The sequence below is a fragment of the Podarcis pityusensis genome (assembly GCF_964106645.2).
Source record: "Podarcis pityusensis genome assembly, chromosome: 2".
Classification (NCBI taxonomy): domain Eukaryota; kingdom Metazoa; phylum Chordata; class Lepidosauria; order Squamata; family Lacertidae; genus Podarcis; species Podarcis pityusensis.
The window spans coordinates 45,160,351-45,181,790 of NC_138029.1; the positions used below are offsets into that span (position 1 = coordinate 45,160,351).

General features: G+C 40.7%; 1 protein-coding gene across 2 annotated transcripts; it reads left to right on the forward strand.

Annotated features, from left to right (window-relative positions):
• The first annotated feature begins 410 nt into the window (after positions 1 to 410).
• On the forward strand, positions 411 to 4,447 carry PTTG1 (PTTG1 regulator of sister chromatid separation, securin). 2 transcript variants are annotated; one of them, XM_080995320.1, is made up of 7 exons: positions 411 to 489; positions 713 to 746; positions 1,596 to 1,707; positions 2,338 to 2,507; positions 3,187 to 3,277; positions 3,877 to 4,026; positions 4,287 to 4,447. In XM_080995320.1, exons 3-7 carry the CDS (start codon positions 1,617 to 1,619, stop codon positions 4,358 to 4,360), a joined length of 576 nt encoding a protein of 191 aa, XP_080851446.1. In that variant the 5' UTR covers positions 411 to 489; positions 713 to 746; positions 1,596 to 1,616; the 3' UTR covers positions 4,361 to 4,447. The 2 variants fall into 2 exon arrangements, with proteins under 2 accessions (XP_080851446.1, XP_080851447.1); XM_080995321.1 differs by lacking the exon at positions 713 to 746 and having other exon boundaries at positions 469 to 489.
• The last annotated feature ends 16,993 nt before the right edge of the window (positions 4,448 to 21,440 follow it).

Consider the following 21,440-nt stretch of genomic DNA (forward strand, 5'->3'; position numbering starts at 1 on the left):
TTTTGTTGCAGCAGATCGACAGGGCTGCCTCCTCCGCCGCCAATAATAATAATAATAATAAAATAAATAGTAATAATGGTGATAGTAACAACAACAATTTATTATTTGTACTCCGAAAGTGCTGCACTCCGGGACCTCCTGTCTGACTCCGCCGAGTGCAGCGAGCAAGGGTGACTTTAGGGCTTTGCAGTCTGATCCCACGCATACGTAGCTGGGAATGAACTCCCACTGTGCACTGCTCCCATAGGAAATACAGTTACACGCACCTTCAACTAGCACACTTCATCTGCTGTCCCTTTGCCTCATCGTGGGTTCTTTAACGAGCCGGGAACGCGTGAAACCCCGCCTTCTCTCCTCCGCCATTGGTTTACCGAGGTAGCAATCAGCAGCGGCTCACGCCGGGAGTAACGACCAATGGGGAAGGAGGGTGATGATTTAAAAGTGACCCGTGCGGAAAGCTGAGCTCGTTAGTGGTGTATCCCTTTTAGTGTGCGTGTTATCAATTATTTGGCAATGGGTGGATGCGAGGTTTAAAAGCTTGTTTGGCCTAGATTTTTGTTTCCTTTTTTTGTCATTGCTTCCTAATGTCTCGTCTCTATCGATTCTAATTCAAGTGTGCTGGTTTTATGTTTATTAACAAGTTGTGTTGCTTTTCTAAAATTCTGTATCTTTTTTGCTTGGACTAAAATTATTTTTTTATTATTGATATCAGGTTCTTTGTTTCGTTTGGTCCATTCTATAGGTAGGTAAGTAATGCTAAAAGAGAAGCTGGCTTTTTGGTGTGTGTGTGGTTTTTTTTTTAAGAGTTAGAAATACTAGTTAAATCAATCAGGTCTAGGGCAACCTAAGACTCCAGTCCTGACTGTACTTAAGATGGGCAGTCAGTAGGTTTCCTGGTGTGCCTTATTGCTGAGTACTGCGCATGGTCTGGCAAGTTAGTGAGACTGCATTAAAGTGATGGAGAACAATGTGGGTGGGAATACACTTTGTAGGCTTCCCCTCCCTTTTTTGCTGTTACTTTTTGGGTTACACTGCTATAATGCTAATGTCTGACATTTAACACTGGCACTCAAGAGTATGTGGTAGCATGGAAAGTATTGCTTTAGTATATGTGTCAAAACCTGTAATTTTAGGCTGCAATTCTTTTAAGCATTTACAGTATCTGAGAACAAGACCACTTGAACTCAGTGGGACCTACTTCTGAGTAGGCAGCAATAGTTCACTGTTGTTCTTAACTTCAGAATGTAGCCCTCTGTAAATAGACACTTTTAGAAAGTGCTTTTTTAAAAAAAAACCTTTTGTCACCACCCCCATGTATTTTTATAAACTGCTTTAGTGAGTAGTTTTTGACTGCATTTTGAGTTCTGTCTAGTGTTTAACAGTTATCTGCACATCCCAGTGCACTGTACCTAGTTAAGACAAACACTTGAAAGAAGTGCATTAAACCAGTGGCCGCCTTTGCTCCAGAAGGTTCTGGAGGAGTTTCCAAAAGTGATTGAGGTACTACTAGTGAGACATACTTGGACTCCTATAATGATGACAGAAGGCTAAGGATGCAAGAAAACACGAAATAATAATGTATATATCTGTTCTAGCAATCCTTGGATGTCAAAGTGATGGCGACACAAATTTACATAGAAAAAGAGAATGATGAAATTGGCACGGTTGCTTCTTCTAAGGGTCGGATGCAATTGGTACCTGCACCATGTAAGTTTGTATTCATGTGAATTTAAACTGGTATAAATGAACCTATTTTAAACCAAAGCTCCATTAAAGATGCTGATGAACTTGAATTCATAATTCAGAATGCTTAATATCAACTTTTTATAGCTTTTGCCTCCTTTTTTTGGAGGCAGCAATGATAACAGGTCAGCTCAGCTTAGAGGTACTGGATGATGAAGTCTTTGTGGAAGAACAGGATGCCGGGAGGAAGGAAAAATGAGAACTAAGTGGCTTCTCCTTTATTCTGCCTCATAGAGTATTCTTAGCTGCACTGGCTTGATTTGTTTGTCTTGCCTGTCACATTAACCATGGTTTAACATGAACAAGCAGCACACTCAGAATCTCCTGGGGCATTCCTGCTGCATTTTGGATGAAACAAACCAGGGCGTGGTTTGTCATGTCACCTGAACCTGCACTTGTTTATCTCCAAATGAACCAAGAGGTATAAGTTAAGAACAAACCTTGGTTTGTTTGGAGAGAGACAAACAACAAACTTGGGTTCATATGACATGATAAACGTCTGTTCTGACTTGTTTTGCCTGTGGTGCCCTTGAATGAAGAAGTTTTGGTACTTTGGGTCTTAAGCATGTTGGCTGACTTGATTTTCTTCCATAGCAAAGAGTTTTGCTGAAAGGTCCTGCCCCAAGACTCCACTTGTTGGAAGGACAGCTAACGTAAATCCAGCAGCATCCCAGTCTGTCAGGAAGGTTCTAGGAAATTTGAATAGGCCTTCAACAACAACAAAGAGTAACTTCCCAAAAGGAAAAAAGTCTTCTACGAAAAAGGTTAGTAGAGCTAATACTCCATAGGGACTGCATTAGATTCCCAAAACAGAATTATTCCTAGGCTGGAGAACTGTCCCAGATATAAGCAAAATGACAAAAAGATCATAGATGTGTGCCAATCTGTCAAAATTTCAGCAAGTGATAATGATCAGCTCACCTTAAACTAGCCTCTTGAGTAACTGAAGCTTTCATCTTGTGTAAAACTTTTCTTCCAGAAAAGTAGTACATTGGTGGGTATGAAATAGGAGGATGACTGGCACATAGCAGGAAAAAGAGAATTGTGTGTACATAGAGACCAGCTTTCTCTCTAGCTCATGAAGGAAGAATGCATTCACAAGGATGATTAAAGCTAAGAACACTGGAAAATCTGCTGGTCACAACAAGAACAACAAAAACCAGGGTGGCACCTGAAAGGGGATTTCTAAGTGAAAATAAGGGAAGGCCCTGGGAAAGGGAAGAAGTGGGGAGGCAGCCTGTTTTTTAATTCTTCCTTGATTAAGGAGTTGGGAACAAGAAGTCATGATGTTATAATAAACATGATTTTGGGAATTCCCAAGCTGTGGTCCATGGTCCACCAGTGGAAAGCATAGATTCAGCATATTAACGGGAGAAATCTCTAGTCTGGCTGTTGTAAGACTTTGTTGTAACCACTTTTTCTCACTTTTTATCCTTATTTAAGGCTACTGAAACTGCAAACAGAGTTGAAAGCAGCAGCATGGTTCCTGAAGACTATCCAGAAAAGGAGAACCTCTTTTCCTATGATCCTTTAGGTAATGCCTGCCAAGGATTATTTTGGTTTCCTTGGGATAGAGGGGGTGATTGATTGATTGATTGGTTGGTTGATAATCAATGCAGAGATATGAAGCAGGAGGTGGTTCTGCTGGAGTGTCATAGGTTGCTGTATGTCTTGTTAACTGACCTTCTATACCGTAAGCTGCAACGCATGCTGGGGTTATGTTCTGGGGATCGCACCTAAAGGCAAAATTGTGTAAAGTCAAAATGTATTGGGTTCATTGGTAGGTGGGATTGCCAAAGATTCCCCCCAGATGCCCGTCCTATCATCATTATTATTTTTATTATCATTATCATCAACATCAGCAGCCAAGCATGTTAAACTGAATGGTCACACATTAAATACACGTAAGTTGCAGGATTACTGTACTAGAAGTTGCCGGGCATAACAGATAAATAAGTTGAGGGAATCTGAATAAAAAATCAGTCTTATGCATTTTATTTATGCTCTTTGTGTGCTACTCAATAGCGGTGTAAACCCTGCTAGCTGAGTGAATTATGTCACTGCCCCACTCCTCTAACAAGTAATGGAGAGTGATGCTCAGGGGCAGTGCTAACCACTGTTCTTTCTGAACAGACTTTGAGAGTTTTGAAGTTCCCGAAGAGCACAGGCTGAGCCACATGCCCCTGACTGGAGTTCCTCTGATGGTATTTGAAAATGCCTCTGACAGATTTGCAAGCACAATCTCTGTACCTGCAAAAGAGCCTTCCATTTCATGGGGCTATGGTAAGTTTTTTTTAAAAAAGTGATTTGCATCCAGCAAAGTGAGTGGCTGTAATGCTACATTGTAAGGGGCAATACTTGGCTGGAACAGAGCAAACACAGAAAGAATTGAAAAGCAACAACTGCCTAACATTTGGGTGACTAGGGTAAAAGGGGCACTGAAAAAAATTGAGATTAGAAATGTAACCATGAACATTAGAAATGAAAATATTAAAATTTGAATGTTTCTGACTTGATGTTAACTGGCTTTTTAAATCTTTCAGATACCCTGCAGTCCACTCAAGACTTCCTGGCTACTTTGGATGAAATAATAATTGATCTTCCCCCTCCCTTATAATATGTAAACAGGCTTATCTCTTTTTAAGCTGAATTTTGAGCAAGCTGTATTAATTTTCATAATAAAGGACTTGGATTAAAATCGCAAGATGACTTTGAATGAACTGACTTAACAAAACGAAGTAAAACTTGCCAGAAACCAGAAGGTTGGGCAAAGCTAGTCAATGCAGTTAAGATTAGGACTCCAGACTGCTTTTCTTGACAAAAGGAGAAAATGACAAATAGGGTTGTGAGGGAGGCTCCTCAACATGGTTGGTCTTGCAGTTTCAGTCATCTGGTGGCTTGTTGCTATGTCTGCTTCATGCCTTTTGCCCACCTGAATGTGGATCTGTGAATCTGAGTTTGGTAGTCCAGTTCAGTGAAATGGACAACTCTGAAGTTCAGACATGGTGCTGTACCCGGACTGGAAGGAGGCTGCCAATGAGGCGGGACTTGCAATTCTGATCAGCGGTCTGGCCTAGACTTCGTTCTAAAGGAGCATCGATGTTGGCTACTGTAGAATGACCGAATCATGTATACGCCACTTCTGTGATTTGACAGGTGCTCAGGTGCTATGGGAAGCAAAAGCAATTTTGGATCTGCCTACCTTGATTTTACAAAAGCCTTCCAACACCATACTTATCTCCATTCAGGCAGGGGGATAGAACAGCATAACCAGCATCTCCTGGGAAATATCTGTTTAAATAATTAACCACTTGTCATCTGGAGATTTCAGCCAGGAAAGTTTTCAAGGATAGCAATATGACCTTCCTTCAACAACCCATTGAAATGATGAAGAGGCTTTCTCTTTTTTTAAAATAAGGAACGACAGTTGAAGAACCTTTGTAGCATATTAAGTGAAAGCTAGTTTCAGGAAAGGACTTGGTGCACTTGAATCAAGTCTGGTTAACGGGCTGAAAACTTTAGGGCAGCCTTTCTCAACCTTTGTTCCTCAAATGTTGTTGGCCTATAGTTCTCACCCTCCCTGACTACTGGTCCTGCTAGCTAGAGATGAGAGGAGTTGTAGTCCAACATCATCTTGGGATCCAAGGTTGAAAAAGGCTGTATCAGGGTATCAAGTTACAATCCTGGGTCTACTTGTAAGTAAGTTATTTTAATCCATAGGTCTTCCTAGTAAGTGTGGGTAGGTTTCTGCACCAGGCTTATTTCTCTTCTGCTTTGTTGTCCTTCCCCTCTCCCACCCTAGGATGGGGTGCAGGAAGATTCTGCCTAAAGAAAGCTTTTTAAAGCATTGGCTCATTTATTTGCATGGAAGTGCTATCACAGGAGACCTCTTTAAGTCTTGGAACTAGCCAAGCAGAGCTAATGACAATTATTCCTCCCTCCCCCCATTTCACATAGGGCCTTCTACACTGCTCTCTCCTTTGGTCAAACATTTTCTGTAGCATATAGTCGATGTGAAGGAATTTCCTCACAAACCCAACTCCTCAATCTAGAGTGCAAAGGAATAGGCTGGGATGACACTTGCACCCAGAGCAATTGTTGGATCAGCTTCACTGCAAAATGGGTGGCTAAACTATAAAGGAGCTAGCAATTATGGTAACTTCCCCTCAGGATATGGGCGGGAAGTTTTGTTGCAAGTGCCCTGGGAAAAAGGGAATCTCTCAGTCTTGACAGGAAAATGGTGACTGCTTATGTTGGGGAATCTATGGCCCTCTAGATATTGCTAGACCAAAGCTAGCATTTCTGATTGTAGGCTGAGCTGATGGCAATCGGAGCCCGATGTCTGGAGGGCCCCAGGTTTCCTGTCACTGGTTTAGCATTCCTCAGGTTTAGTATTCCTTTGTGAATATGTGGCTGGCCAAGATGTCAAATGAAGTATTTGCAGAAGGCAGAATTGGAGCAAGCACTCCCAGAATTCGCAATTCAGGTCACTGTTATTATTTTTTACAGCAAGCTGCAATCTGTTTTACAAATGGTTTCAGTAGCTTCTCTGACAGCTACACAGTACCATCGTGTGGCTATCTTGATGTACCACATATTTCAAAGGACTGTGTGTTTTTAATGTTAATGGGATGAAGTTAATCTTAGCTGAGTTGGGTTGTACAGGGGCTATTTTCCTTGTCTGTACTGAAAACTTGAGGTCGCTTGTTTCATTTAGAGAGATAGCATCGGAGTAAAACAAGCATCCCAGTTCTGCCTGTTTCTGATGGTGATCAAAAATATGTATTGTGGAAATGGGAGAAGTTAATGTCATCATTGTTCATTTGTATGCCCCCTTTCCATAGTTAAACCATGCTGTCTGTGCAGATGTAGATAATTACAAAAAGATAACAAAATTTAAGTGGTCATAAACAATAAATGAAAACATCTCAGTAAATATACCAAAAAATTAAACTATCCTCAAATAATTCAGAAAATGATCATAGCAAAATCTAACAATAAAGATACAGAAACAATACCAATAACAGCAAAAATTAATCACCTCCAAAGTTCATTCTTGACCCCAACAGAAACTAAACACCCACATCAGTAGTCTAAGCAGCTGGTCCTGCAGGTAAAATAGTCTCTGTTCCTTTCAACACTAGCAGCTTTTGTAGTGGGAGTCAGGGCCTGGGCCTGCAAAGCAGGGAGCAGGTCTTCTAGGAATCACAGCAAAGATGGTTTCAAATACATTCATCTAACCTGCTTGTAATAGTAACTGCAGGTTATCAACCTTGACTAGTAGTACAAACATGACCTAGATTCCCCTGTTCTGTTAAAGTGTTACCTACCTGAACAGCCCATACAGGTATATACTAAAGCAGCTGTTCATGAATATGTTTGTACTGAGCATTCTTAATTTGTGACTCCTGTGGGAGAATACAAATGATGGAGTCAATGAGAATGGAAATCTACTTCTAGCTGCAGGAGTTCTGTCTCCTGCCTGCAGCAGATAAAGGGAGTTACATGAAAGGAGAGGCTATACTTTTTAACATTGTTTTCTGTAATACGGTTTATAGCTATAGGTTGCAGCTAGTGTGGGATTAGTTTCTTTGGGACGGGAGTAATAATGGCATGTATGGGGTACAGAATGGGACAGCTAGTTTCCAGAACTCTAGTGAATATAAGGGAATATAAGTGGGTAAGAAATCAAATAAATGAACATGAAATGCCAACAGGTGGTTGGCTGAATCTGGCACAAATGATATAGCTGACAATGGAGGAGAATCTTTATGTAAATACTGGTATAATGGGGGTTCTATTAGGGTATAATCCCCTTTGAAGAAACCTCAATCTGATTGCTTGACCCATATAATCATACAGTTGGAGGGCATCCCCATTGCACCTGGGTTGAGGGCTCATGCACACATCCAAATCTTCTGCAAAGCTTATCAAATAGTCAAGGTCACACACTCTTTTATCACTTCTGTTATTCAGAAATGTGCACCATAATTGAATGTACTTAACGTGATCTAGGTAATAAACTTTTAAGCTGTGCAGCCAGGTGGCAATAATGTGCTAGTTAGAGTGAACTCCTTTTTTCCTTAAAAACCCTCGTGCATTTCCCCAAAGTACATTCTGATATCTTGCGAAGATACCTGAAACTTCTTATCCAAGGTAGTTAAACCACAGTTTTCTATAGGTTTCATCTCTAGCTTCTAGAACAGAGCGAAACAGGTAATTATTGCTGTGACAGTTTATAACATGATGACAAAGTACTTTTTGAGAGCATGTTATGAGGCATACTAACAGCCTAAACATGTTTACTAAGAAGCAAGTTCCATCTGTTTATGGGGGAGTGGCTTTCTCCTTGTTAAGTGGGCATGCGTAGGATTGCAGCCAGAATCTGTCACCTTAATAGCGCAAAATATGGTAATAATGCTCAATATTAATGGAGTGCTTTTCACCCACAGGTTTTTAACTGCAGGTGCAAAGGCTTTTTAAAGTATCCTAACTTGTCTCAGTGCTTGGGTTAATGATATGTGGATACATACAGTATAGTACAGAAGTGAAATAAAGTATGGCTAGGAAATAGGAGATTTGCTCTGCAACATTATGCTGGTTTGCTATGAACTTGAAGGTATCAGGTATTGTAATAGATTATGGGCTTGAGCCTGGGCTTTCAGTCCCGATATGTTACAAAAAATTCCCAACTGCATTGCCCTATACAAAAAATGCATACCTTTGTAACGAGAACTTATTCTGTACTGACTGTCATGACGCCATTTCAAGGTCACTGTAATTTGCTAACTGATGACTCCAAATCTGAATTCATTGAATAGTGTCTGAACTTCAAATGATGTTATAAAAGAGCCATTTTAATGCTGATTAGTTAAAATTAATTTCAATTAAAACATCTCATATGCTGTGTTCACTAGAAGTGTGGGGTTAGTTTCTTTGGAAATCTGGAAATCAAGTTCATAATGATAACTTTGTTAAGTGTTAAGATGTAAAATGACAAAAGAAGTGCTTAAAATTTAACACATCATTAACTTAGCTTTGGGGCCATTACGTTAACTTACCATACAATGTATTATCAAAGAAAACTTGAGGATGAATGAACAGCCTTCAGACCCTTGACTTACCTGCTCTGCAATGCTTTCCTTTTAATATATTGATATGTAAAACCATTCCATTGTATATGATGATTTGCTTATGAAGGCAGCTGTCCCTCTGGGATTCTTATTTCCAGTACAATAACACCTCAAAGCTGTGAATTCTAAATAATTGGTGGAAAATAGGATGGTGTGGCAGGTAGGGAAATGTCTTTAGGAAAGTAGATTATAATTTCACACCCTGTTGAGTGAGCTGTGCTGCCACCAGACTCCTGTAAAAGCGAGGTGGTATTGTATTGGTTTTCTTCATGTTAGCAAATGAAGCAGAACAATCTTTTGGTAAAGAAACTATTGAAAGGACAGAGGAGAAGAGGAATGTGCTCAGAGGTGGAAGAGACATCAACAAGCATCTATCCGACTCTAGATGCGCAGTTAGACTGGAGACAACAAGGCTTCTTAATTCACCCCCTTTTTTCTGCTCATGCCAACTGACAAGCCACTCATAAAACTCTAGAGAATGCCGTGAGAGGCCTCTTATTCATTTGCAAATCCCAAAAGCTAACTGGAAGATGTACTATGTGGAACCAAGTACCACGGAGGTGTGAACATGAACGGAAGCAGTGCTCATTGAGCAGCAAAAAATATTGCATCTACAACTCTTGCTATGTACCCATGCACACAGTGATAATTAGTGTGTAAGTGTATCTTCAATAGTTTGTCAAAGAATGTCTTTTAAGGTTTTCTCTTTCCAACTTGCTTTCTGTTTTTAAAAACCTAGTACTTCCTTTTCTCTCTCTCTCTTTTTTTTTTACAATTTTTAATCTGTTTTTAAACAAATACAAATACAAGAACCACCAAACACTTATCCAGCAGTACATCTAATGGTGTTTGTTTTATCCACTGTCTCTAGACATACACTTGCACATTCAACATTCAAACATAATGTAACCTCTCCACTGAGAATATTGAGTGGTTGGTATAAGGAGGTCTTGATTTTGGTCATTAACATAGTGAAAGAAAAAGGTCCACATTTCTTGAAAGGTGTCTTTATTTATTATGCCTTTAATGGCCCTCCTGTATCTGGTAAGATGCTCGGACATTGCTGTATCCCAGATACTATTTTCCCATGTGCTCAGGGGTATTTCAGTCTGGTTCTTCCACTGCTGAGCTATTGCTAATTGTGCTGTGGTCAGTAAAAAGCTTACTAGTTCTCTGTGTTGCAGGGTGGAACCTACCGTAAGTCTGTGTCCAAAGAAAGTAAGACTAAGACAGGATTTGGAGAAAGGGATTGGCCTGTAATGGCAGATATAATGGATAATTCTGAATTCCATTTTTTTAAAAACATGGGGGCATTCCCACCAAACATGAATAAATAAACCAAGATTTCCACAGCCCTTCCAACATAAAGAGGAAGGGGAAGGATAGTGGAGATCTCTAGAAGTAGCTGTGCACCACTTTGAGGAGGGTGAGGGGTGGCAGATGGAAAAAGATTACATGGGCAGGAGAGGGAACTGCCTGCACTTTCACAAGGCACGTGCATCTGGAGAATATGCATGGAACCAACATGGAACTAACATGTACATATGTGTAAACCTTTCTTTCTTTCTGTTATTTTGTAGAGATAAAAACTTCAATAAAAATTAATTTTTTAAAAAAGTAAATTAGGTGGAGTATTGCAAATAAACTTAGGTGTTGCTGTGTACCCTTAGTTTCAGATCAACGGGGGGTCTGGGTGGGGAGAAAGCTATTCCCAAGGACAGGTACAAGGAGTGTGCTTATGGTATTTTTGGATCCATTTTAGGAAGCCTATTTGTATAAGACACTAAAGAGCTAGAGTGCCAAGGACAAAGGGTGTCCTTGAATGCTGAAACGTATTTTAGAGAATGAAGTTTTCATAAGTTGCCGCAGATGGAGATTTTACCTTCTGTTGCATGAATACCAAATGCCTTCTCTTTGCTTAGTCGTTGTGCGGTGAGAGCATATTCTGGGTCATTGCTCAGCAGCAAAACTATTATTTTCTCAAAAATGCATTCATAGTCCTCCTGAAGTTATTTGTCGATCACTTGATTGAAAAGTTCCAAACTTTGTCCTAGTCTGTTCCCTGAGCTCTTTGTGAAAACAATGCAAGTGGCAATAGAATTCTGCATTTTCAGTTTGTAACGCAAGTGAAATAAGAAATGTCTTGGCCCCCGTATATTTTAAGGGTGATTAGTAAAGCTGTTTCGAATATCACTGAAGCTGTGTTAGGGTTCAGCTTGTACAGTAGTAACCCTCGAATCAAGTTTCTTAAACTATAAAGTCAAACAACGCAAGCGCTTCTCTTCGCTAGACATTTGTCACACTCTCCTAACACTGGAACTCATGGTCTTCCAATGAAGCTGAATGTTGGAAGATTCAGGACAGGTAGGAGAAAGCCCTTCTTCATGCAGTGCATGGATAAAGGATGGAATTTGCTCCCACAGGAGGCAATGATGGCCAACCAACTTTGGAAGATGGCTTCTAAAGAGGATTAGACAAATTAATGGAGGAGAGGGCCAGCAATGGCTATTAGTCATGATGGCTATGCTCTACCTCCATAGTTAAAGTAACACGTCTAAATGCCAGGAGAAGTGCTCTGGTGCTCAGGTTGTGCTTGCTTGATTACCATATTTTTCGCTCTATAGGACGCACCAGACCTTAAGAAGCACCTAGTTTTTGGAGGAGGAAAACAAGAAAAAAAAAATTCTGAATCTCAGAAGCCAGAACAGCAAGAGGGATCACTGTGCAGTGAAAGCAGCAATCCCTCTTGCTGTTCTGGCTTCTGTGATAGCTGAGCAGCCTGCATTCGCTCCATAAGACGCACACACATTTCCCCTTACTTTTTAGGAGGGAAAAAGTGAGTCTTCTAGAGCAAAAAATACGGTAAATCAATAATCTTCCTCCTCCCCAACCCTGCAGTCCTTTTCATCCTTGGTGAAGGCGAAGCTTGTTGAAGGGCTCAGAAAAGATTATTTATTTATTTCAAAGCATTTATTTAGTGTTATGCCAACCATTTTAAGGAAAGAAGAAGAAAAAGAAACTTGAAAATTTTGATACATCTAGTTGAAGAGGGAAGAATTCCTAATATTTCACCAGCCATAGTTCAAAAATAAAAATTGTAAATCTTCCTAACAGAGCACTTGCACCTGAGTTTTCTCATGTCTTATTGCACCAGTACCCACTTTTCAGCAAAAGATTCATAGATTTGTCTTACCCATACAGACCATGTCCCAAACATTAATTTGGGAGTCTTCCATGGTTGGAGGACAACTTTTATTCCAGTTATAAGGGATGGTTATATGGACTTCAGTTATTAAGTACTATCACTTTATCTCCTGTTGGCACTGCATCTGTTACAACCAAATAAAAGGATCAATGAATATGTTATCAAAGTATAATCTGTGATGTTTTTAATTTTTTAAAAAAGATTTCTTATTTTAGGACAGTTCTAAAATATATGTAAGAGATTGGCATTAGACATTTCACATCTCCAACAAAAGTATTTGCCATTTTGTGTATAGTACGATTAATAAGTTTTGGCATTAGATACCATTTAAAAATCAAGGTTTACACTAGACATATTCTGTGGTACATTCAGCCATGTCCATCTATGTATATTTATTGATACTTTCTGACCTTGTTCTTTTTCCCATTTGGACTGATAGAAATTGGGCAAACTCTCTCGATTCACAATAATGTTATGAATTTTGCTTAACACGTGTGTTGGGTATTCCTTCAACATCGACAGTTCAAATTTGGTAAGTCCTCTTAAAGAACCGTATTTGATAATTAAGGGATAAACAATAGTTCTGAGTTGCAAATATTTTTAAAAAGATGAGGATGGTTGTTGTTGCATCTTGTTAATGATTTCATTATATGATACCAGCTTTGAAGCATTTCCTAAGTTATATGTAACCATATGTTTTCCGTAATACAGTTTTTTGACTGCCGTGGAAGGCAGTGACATTTTAATCCTTTAGAGGGCAGACATGTAACAGAAAACAGCCTGCAGTTTATCACCAGGATCTACTTTAAGTAAAGACAAGTAATGATGGATAGGCAGAAAGCTGGATAGCAGCCTTTTCAGAATAGATCATATAGGCCAGTGCTTCAAAATCATAAACTGTATATCCTGGATACAAACCCACATTGCAGGCACCTGCTTTTAAAATAAGGCTCTTGCAGAGCTTAGTAGTTGTGAAGCAAGCAAGCAAGCAAGCAACCAACCAACCAACCAACCAACCAACCAACCCAGAGTGAAGTAAGAGGACATGCATTTTGGAGCAGAATTATATGTAGTTGAAGATTTTGGCACTGAGATCTTTGTATAGCTGAGTGACTTTAAAATTGCTGAAAATTTTGGGGTCTTTCCAACATCTGTGCTACTGGATGTCAAACTTTGGGACATTGTAAAGGTGTGGTGATCAGTCATGGAACAACCCCAATGTTGAAGAAGATAACAGTAATTATCCAGACCTCATTGCTGGTTGCAAAGCCTCTCCTCCCCTTGACAGTTCCAGCTTCAGGGCCCCCAAAATGTAGGTCTGCCCCTGATCATGATGAATAACTACAGTGGTGCCTCGCAAGACGAAATTAATTCGTTCCGCGAGTTTTTTCGTCTAGCGAATTTTTCGTCTTGCGAATCACGAATTCCCATAGGAATGCATTGAAAATCAATTAATGCGTTCCTATGGTCAAAAAAAGTCCAAACAAAGCCAAATTTGGTACAACAACCTCCCCAACTGTTGTAAACCCCTCCCCAACTGTTCCCCCAGCCCCTCCCCAACTGTTGCAAACCCCTCCCCAACTGTTCCCCCAGTCACCCAGCACACAGAAATTCAAATCCAGAATTTTTTTAAAAAACAGCAGAGTGGCCCAATGGTCACAGAAAATCATAAAAATGCAGAAAAAAACCACACAAGCTTCCAGATTCTTGCAAACCCTTCCCCAACTGTTCCCCCAGCCACCCAGCACACAGAAATTCAAATCCAGATTTTTTTTAAAAAAACAGCAGAGTGGCCCAATGGTCACAAAAAATCATAAAAAATGCAGAAAAAAGACACACAAGCTTCCAGATTCTTGCAAACCTCTCCCCAACACCAAGTCCTTGAATTCCAAACACCCCAACCCAAAATCCAAAACCCCCCCAAAAAGTTTTAAAAGCTTAACTTGGCTGCAAAAGAAGTTTTGGAAAAGCTTCAAAAATCACCAAAGTCTTTAAAAACCTCAAAAAAGGCTACTATGTACACTGCGTTCTATGAGTTGCTCCTTGAAGTCAAGTCGCAACTGTATTAACGGTGTTAAGAAAAAGGAAACAAACTTGCAAGACGTTTTCGTCTTGTGAAGCAAGCCCATAGGGAAATTCGTCTTGCGAAGCAGCTCAAAAACGGAAAACCCTTTCGTCTAGCGAGTTTTCCGTCTTGCGAGGCATTCGTCTTGCGGGGCACCACTGTATTGTCTAATTAATGGATATGACGTGTGCAGCACAATCCTAAATTTGTCTACTCAGAGAAAAGTCCCATTGAAATAATGGGGTTCACTCCCAGATAAGTGGGATTATGATTGCAGCCTTCGTCTGTGTATGTTTACTCAAAAGTAAGTCCCAACCTCAGGAGCGGTTTGGACAGCGCAAAGTCCTTACAATCCCAATACAGTGGTACCTCGGGTTACAGACGCTTCAGGTTACAGATGCTTCAGGTTATAGACTCTGCTAACCCAGAAATAATACCTCAGGTTAAGAACTTTGCTTCAGGATGAGAATAGAAATTGTGCTGCGGTAGCGGGAGACCCCATTAGCTAAAGTGGTACCTCAGGTTAAGAACAGTTTCAGGTTAAGAACGGACCTTCAGAACGAATTAAGTTTTTAACCTGAGGTACCACTGTATAAGATGAGAAACAGCAGAGGTATTGGCTCTGGCAGATGTGCCTCGTCCCTGCAGGGGCTTAAAGAGAGGCCCAGCACTGTTGGGGGGCAGGGACAGAGAGATTCTTAGTAGGATAGGCTCCTAAACATGCCCACTCAGAGGTAAATGCCCTTACTGTGAAGTAAATGCTTTGACAAAAATATATACTAAGAAGCTGCCACTCTCTGGCTTTATGTCTTTTAGGTTAAGATGGGCTGCTTTCTGGGGATACAGTTGTGATAGCCACTAGATGTGCTCATTTGCTTGGATTGTCATCAGTCTTGTTTTAAATTCTAGATAGTGGACATTCTAAGGATCTTTCTAGCTGAGGTCCCAAAGCACCAAGTATTGTAGACTGAGCCAGAGGCAGCAAGCTTTCCTGAGACCTTAATGTGATTTAATATAAATGGGGGTGAAATCACAATAGTGCCAAGAGTCACTGATTTATAGTTTTGAATCCTCTGGCCCTGCTTCTCAAAAGAAACGTACAAAAATATTATAGTGATTCTCTTTAATAGCAAACTCAGGTAGTCGAGTGTCTACATCCATGTGGAAGCATGCCAGGCGTTCTTGGACACCGACCTAAGATCTGGACATGCTTAGGATTCCCTAGGTGCACAGAACAATGCACTTATACAAATAAAAATATGCCCCCATCCTCCTGACTGTCTGAATTTCTGAAGCTTTTCAGGACCTATGGAATACACAAGGGGACCCCCCCCCAAGTAACTCATTTTATTATCTTTAGAGGGAGATTCTGGATTCACAAGGACTGTAATTTTTAGTCTTCCCGGGTGTGGAACTGAGAGCTGAAGCATTCCAGAATGATGTTCTTGGACTTTTCTATAGTTTTTTCCTATTTGAAAATGAAATGCCCATAGAAAACAATGGAGAAATCCAATATTTTATTACCATCAACATGCTCTGTTAACCCAGCATTTTCTAACTCTGGTATTATTTCATGTGATTTCCCCCCTCCAATGTCAATACAGTTAATTATCCCCATATTGCAGCCAGGGAAGACTGAGGCTGGTGGGAGAGAGTGGCTTGCAATTAGCTTTGCAATGTAATCCACTTGGTTACTGATGGTCAGAGGCTGGACTATGACAAATGGAAGTGGGGTTTCGGCACACTGTGCCAGTCTAGCAAATGTGAGCACAGTTGAACCATGGAATGTCAAAATAGTTGGGAGGAAATTGGTCTGATGGAACCCCTTAACTCAGGCTTCCTCAGACTCGGCCCTCCAGATGTTTTGAGACCACAATTCCCATCATCCATGACCACTAGTGCTGCTAGCTAGGGATCATGGGAGTTGCAGGCCAAAAAAATCTGGAGGGCCGAGTTTGAGGAAGCCTGCCCTAACTGCTTATAGGATCCTAGAAAATCCAGCCCTCAGTCTAGCTTTTTAGCTCAAACTGCACATTATGTTTTGAGGGGAGGAGGGTGGAAAATGGGGAAAGAGCCAATTGCCCCGGCTGCAAGTCTGAAAGAACATTTCTATTCTGGAATGCCTCAAGCCCTAACCAGAGACAGTCGTGTGAGAGGCTGAAGATAAACCCTGCAGACCCTCACTTACTTGCACCTAAATGTAAAATGACCTAGGCAGCCAAGCATAGGATTCTGAGGTAATTAAAATTCATAACCTCCATCTCTCTTTTTGAACTGCTGATATTCAGGTATAACAGAACAAATACCAAAGCTGTAAAAGCAAGAAGCAGTCATGGGATTTCCTCCTTCCCTCCCCATACAGAGACACACACACACATTTTGTTGTTGTTGTAGCAGCCCCTGTTGCCGGGGCTTCACTTTAACAGAAAGGAATGGAGGAATACTGTGGTAGATTGCAAAAGCAAAAGCAAGTCACCGGCAGCAATCTATCCAGAGACATAGGGGGGCTTTTCAGCTCAGTAATAAGATGCAGGACCACTTGCCTCTAGGGTGCTGGTGCCAGCTCAGCCCTCATGAGATGGATTAGCAGGAATTCATTATCATTTGGTGGCTGGAGAGCTTGCAGCAGAAGCTGTAGTGATTAGATACTGACCCCAAGGAAACAAAACAAAACATACAAAGGCAACCATTTTAATTCTGGCAGTGATGTTACTGCCGCACTGGACAGATACGGAGAAAGATGGACTTGCCGAGGGGTTCTTTCCTGAAGGGAAATGGAAGAGAAGCAGTGGTTTCTTTCTCTGTCTCTATCTCTCTCTCCCTTTCTGCTGTCAGTAGATAATTAGAGCATTTTAGTATTCAGGGCTGCCTGTCCAGTTCCTTAATATTAATTTAAGGTGGGGGGGGGGAGAGAGAATAATAGAGGAGGATGAGAATACTGAGGCGCACATGGCAAGGAGTCTATTAAGCAAGTTGAAAATGAATCACATCATTCAATGCTTTTCCGCCCTGGGATAGAACTATCTTACAAAATGTAGATATTTTGTAGCATGTTGTTAACAGTAGGAGTTACTACACACAAGATCCACCCCCTCCCACTCCAAGGACAGAGAAAAGTCAGTTATTTATTTTGATATAGGTTCATCGTGTATTGGAAAGCCACAACTGACAGTGGCTTCTCAGCACATGCATATATGCATGTGGTCCTTATAAATGGCAATAGTGGTTTTTAACCCCTATACCTGTGCACACCTGGGTAGGAAAACCATCCTGCATGAAGCAGGCCTTAGGTTCCGGAAAAAATGGATTGGAATAGGCCTGCTGTTTCAAAAAAAACAAACCAAAAACAAATCTGCTCTCTAGCTGTGGAATAGACTCAGTTTCTGGTCTGGAGTTGTGAAAGTCCTGTGGTGTCATCTGTTTCTCTGAGACACTTGAGGAACGGTGTGGGAAAAATACTTAAGGGCTAAGATTTATGTGGGATGTACAACAGTGTCAGCAGGGATTATCTCTTCCCCCTCAATGTTCTGCAACACAGATGAGGAATCTGAGGCCCTCAGTATGTTGTTGGCCATGTCGCAGCCAGCATGGTCAGGGATGATGGGAGATGTAGTCCAACAACATCTGGACAGGTATAAAATCTAGCTGTTTTTATAACCGTCTCCAGCACAGCCTGGAACAAACGAGTCTCTTGTGAGGTGGAGAGCAGAAATAAAGGGCAACACTTTTCATTAGCAAAGCTAATTTTAGAAAGTGTACAAGGTAAAAAGAGCCATTAGAAGTCAAACAAGAACATTACCTGGTACATGGAGGGTATGTTATTCCCCCCTCTCAAAGACTACAGCCCTGCCACAAACCTACCTAACAAGCTAGTACTTTGGTCGTATTTTAAATACAGTGGTACCTCGGGTTACATACGCTTCAGGTTACAGACTCTGCTAACTCAGAAATAGTACCTCAGGTTAAGAACTTTGCTTCAGGATGAAAAAAGAAATCGTGCTCAAGCGGCGCGACGGCAGCGGGAGGCCCCATTAGCTAAAGTGGTGCTTCAGGTTAAGAACAGTTTCAGGTTAAGTACGGACCTCCGGAACAAATTAAGTACCGGTACTTAACCTGAGGTACCACTGTAAACCAATAAGTGGTTTGTTTGTTTTTTACATGCACACATTTGGGGGAAATAAAAGCCAGAACTGCCCACACACAAATAAAAGGCTATTTGTCAGAAGCAGCGATGCTGAACTAAAATGGTTACTTGTTACGGTGAAAAGAGTCTGCTGCTTGGTGGTTCTTTCCCTCAATCGGATGTAGCCTTCCGGTTCTCTTTCCTTAAAAAGCAGATGTACAAATCCTTCACCTTCTGTATTTCCATTTTTCTATTTTATTAAGTTGAATTAATAAGGAAAAGGAACTGTAGTTCAAGACAAAAGTAGTAACCTGTAACCAGCCTGGGTTCCTTCAGGAGAAAGGGCAGGAGTCAAATTTGATAAATAATTTTTTAAAAAATTACCCTACTATCTCCACTGCCCCACCCCATGTACTTTCCCCACTTCACGAAACATGTTGATCACATCAATATTCACTGAAGCAGGGCCTCTGCAGAGGGGGGCGGGGCGGGGCGGGGTGGGGAAGCCATCTACAAGAAAGCCACATATTGCTATGTATGTACCTCTGAATTGTATCACAGATAATGCCCTTCTCACGAATGAGTGAGTTTCTTCTTTCCCTTGCCAACCCATTTTTAATCTTGACAGATGCAGCAAGTTTCAGGTGATTCAGTTTAATTGGTGATTTATATGAACACATTCTAAAATGGTCTATTTACCTTTTTAAATTTCTCAAGGTCCAGTTGATCCATTTATTTGTCTTGGAAGCACTATAAAAAGTTGAAGTGACAGGCAATGAATTGAAGCTTTTCAATGCAGCATCAACAGATTTGCTTGAGAAAATCAAACACTTGGCCTTTTCTCCTTCGGCCTAGAAAGGCATCTAATCTTGCCACAACTTGATCTCAGTAAGGCTTCCCATTTATTCTGAACTGAAGCTGTTTTATTTTTATTGACGATTACCTGTCTTGACCCCTTTATGCGCGCGCGCGCGCGCACACACACACACACACACGTAACATGAATGAAAAACTGCACTATTTTCTGTTCTATGAGGTGGTAAGCAGGGCAGTAATCAACAACTGGAACACCTGTCTTAATTTGTTAGCAATATTTTGTGTAGGAGGGAAGGACCTTGTGGTGGCTTTCCGTAGCATGGTAACTGATTCAATGAACAAGTTCAGTAAGGAAATCATCCATTCTCTTTAGTCCTGGGGAAGCCAATACCGTACCTTCCAAATGTTTTGGACTACAACTCCCATCATCCCTCACAATACTCTGTCAAATACTCTGATAAAAAACTTGCATAGATAAAACAAGTAATAGTGGAGGAAGAAGAGTAAAAAGTGACTTCCAGTTAAGATGGCGGCGAGAAAGGTTGGCTGAACTCCGCTGTCTGTTTTAATGGTTTTAATTGAGGTTTGTTTGTTTTTCTTTTCTTTTTTTTTAGTGTCTAGACCCTTGATATTTAATACTGTTGCTGGCTCAGCAGCTACCAAATTTATTGGGGGCAAGGACCATTTTAGTGTTGTTTTATTCTCCACGGAGCCAAAAATCGTTAATCAGTTTTAAAGGGAGACAGCTGCTGCTTTGCCTGGAGCCAGGCTGAAAGGAGTGTCTCACTGCCCCCCCCTTGCTTGAAGTTCAACAGGAGAATTAATTTTAAGAGGCAACCCAGAGAATATGGTGAAGATGGAAGACCTGTGTTTTTCTTCCTCTTCTCTTTATTTTGAGACAGCTCCCAGCCAGAAGAAAATGAGTCCAGGAGTTGGGAGACTTGATGTCAGTTACTTTCTTTTGCATCATGCACCAAGGGTTTAAGGTCTTACAAGTCAAGGACCAAATGCTAACGTCTTTTGAGACTTGTAAGAGATTCCTTCAGCTCCAACCTGGTCACTACAGGACCTGAGGTACGAAGCTCTCAAAACTCCAATACTCCTTAGGAGTGATGCTAACAGATTTGTTACACATAGAGTGGGGCTTTATGGTCTTGCTGCAAGAACGATAAGAAAGAGAGAGATGGACAAAATCACAACAAGCTGCACTGGAGATTCGGAGGAAATTACGCTGGATATGAGTTAGCAGTGGATACTTTTGAACTCTGATGCCCTTTCTTTAAACAGTTGATGCTTTGTATTATGTAATTGTTGTATGCTGTATGTTATGGTTTGCAGTTTGGCACATTGTAATGAAATTGTTATGGCCTTTGGTTAATACAATAAGCTCTTTGATGATGATCAAAAAGTTACCATTTGGGTTTTTTCTGGATTTAGAATCACCAGCAAGAGATGCTTTGTCAATATTGCATGCCTCTTTCTTTCAAAGAGCTTTCTGCAGCATGGGTTAAAGTACTCAATAACAAATGGTTTCTTTTTAACTTTTAAAAGATTGATTTTCTATGAAGTAGGTGTTGAAATTTTCCTTGTCATTCCCCAGTACTGGAGACAACCTGCAGTTAAAATCCCAGAGATAAAGGGCATCCTAGTATCAATGGATCTGAAATGATTGATTCTTAGATAATTCAATAACTATTGGTACCAAGCCAGAAACTGAAAATAACAGCACATTTATTAAGCAGAGCAAACAGCCTTGTACTTCAGTAATGGAAAAAGAAAGGTATGTAATAAATCATATCTGAGAGAATAAATTGAAAGGAATTATAAGTCCTTTAAAACCATTATTACATGCAGAGAAGGCAGAATAAGAGGTTAGAAAATGGGAATATTTGTCCCCAACTACTAGATCATATAGAAATAACTGACGACGTAACTGGATATAAATGATGTTGTAGAAGGCATGAATGTTTAGTTATACGATTAAATGAAGTATATTGATATTCACTTGTTTTATTTTCTTCTAAGCTGTACCAGTGAATTGTACTGTAGCACTTTAAGGTGACCCTTGCCCCCACATTTTGTTACACATTTAGTGTGTAGCTACCAGTTGGTTCCATCCTGTGATGAAAGGGATCTGTCAGTAGAACAGGGAAAGAGGCAGTTTTGGACAATTCCTCTTCTACCCTGCAGTCCCCAATGCTTTCACATCTGACGTGCTGCGTCTCCCAATCTTTTGGAGGAGATTTGGGAGGGAAAGGGAACAGCTGAAATGTGTCTCCCCCATCTGCCAGTGAAGGGACATCCATTGGATACCACCCCATATAAGACTTTTCAGTTAAAAGGAAAAGACTGGGA

Coding starts and splice junctions, on each gene's coding strand:
- PTTG1 (XM_080995320.1), top strand. CDS start 1,617: ATGGCGACACAAATTTACATAGAAAAAGAGAATGATGAAATTGGCACG. Junction 2,508..3,186: donor AAAAGTCTTCTACGAAAAAG/GTTAGTAGAGCT, acceptor TCCTTATTTAAG/GCTACTGAAACTGCAAACAG. Junction 4,027..4,286: donor TTCCATTTCATGGGGCTATG/GTAAGTTTTTTT, acceptor TAAATCTTTCAG/ATACCCTGCAGTCCACTCAA.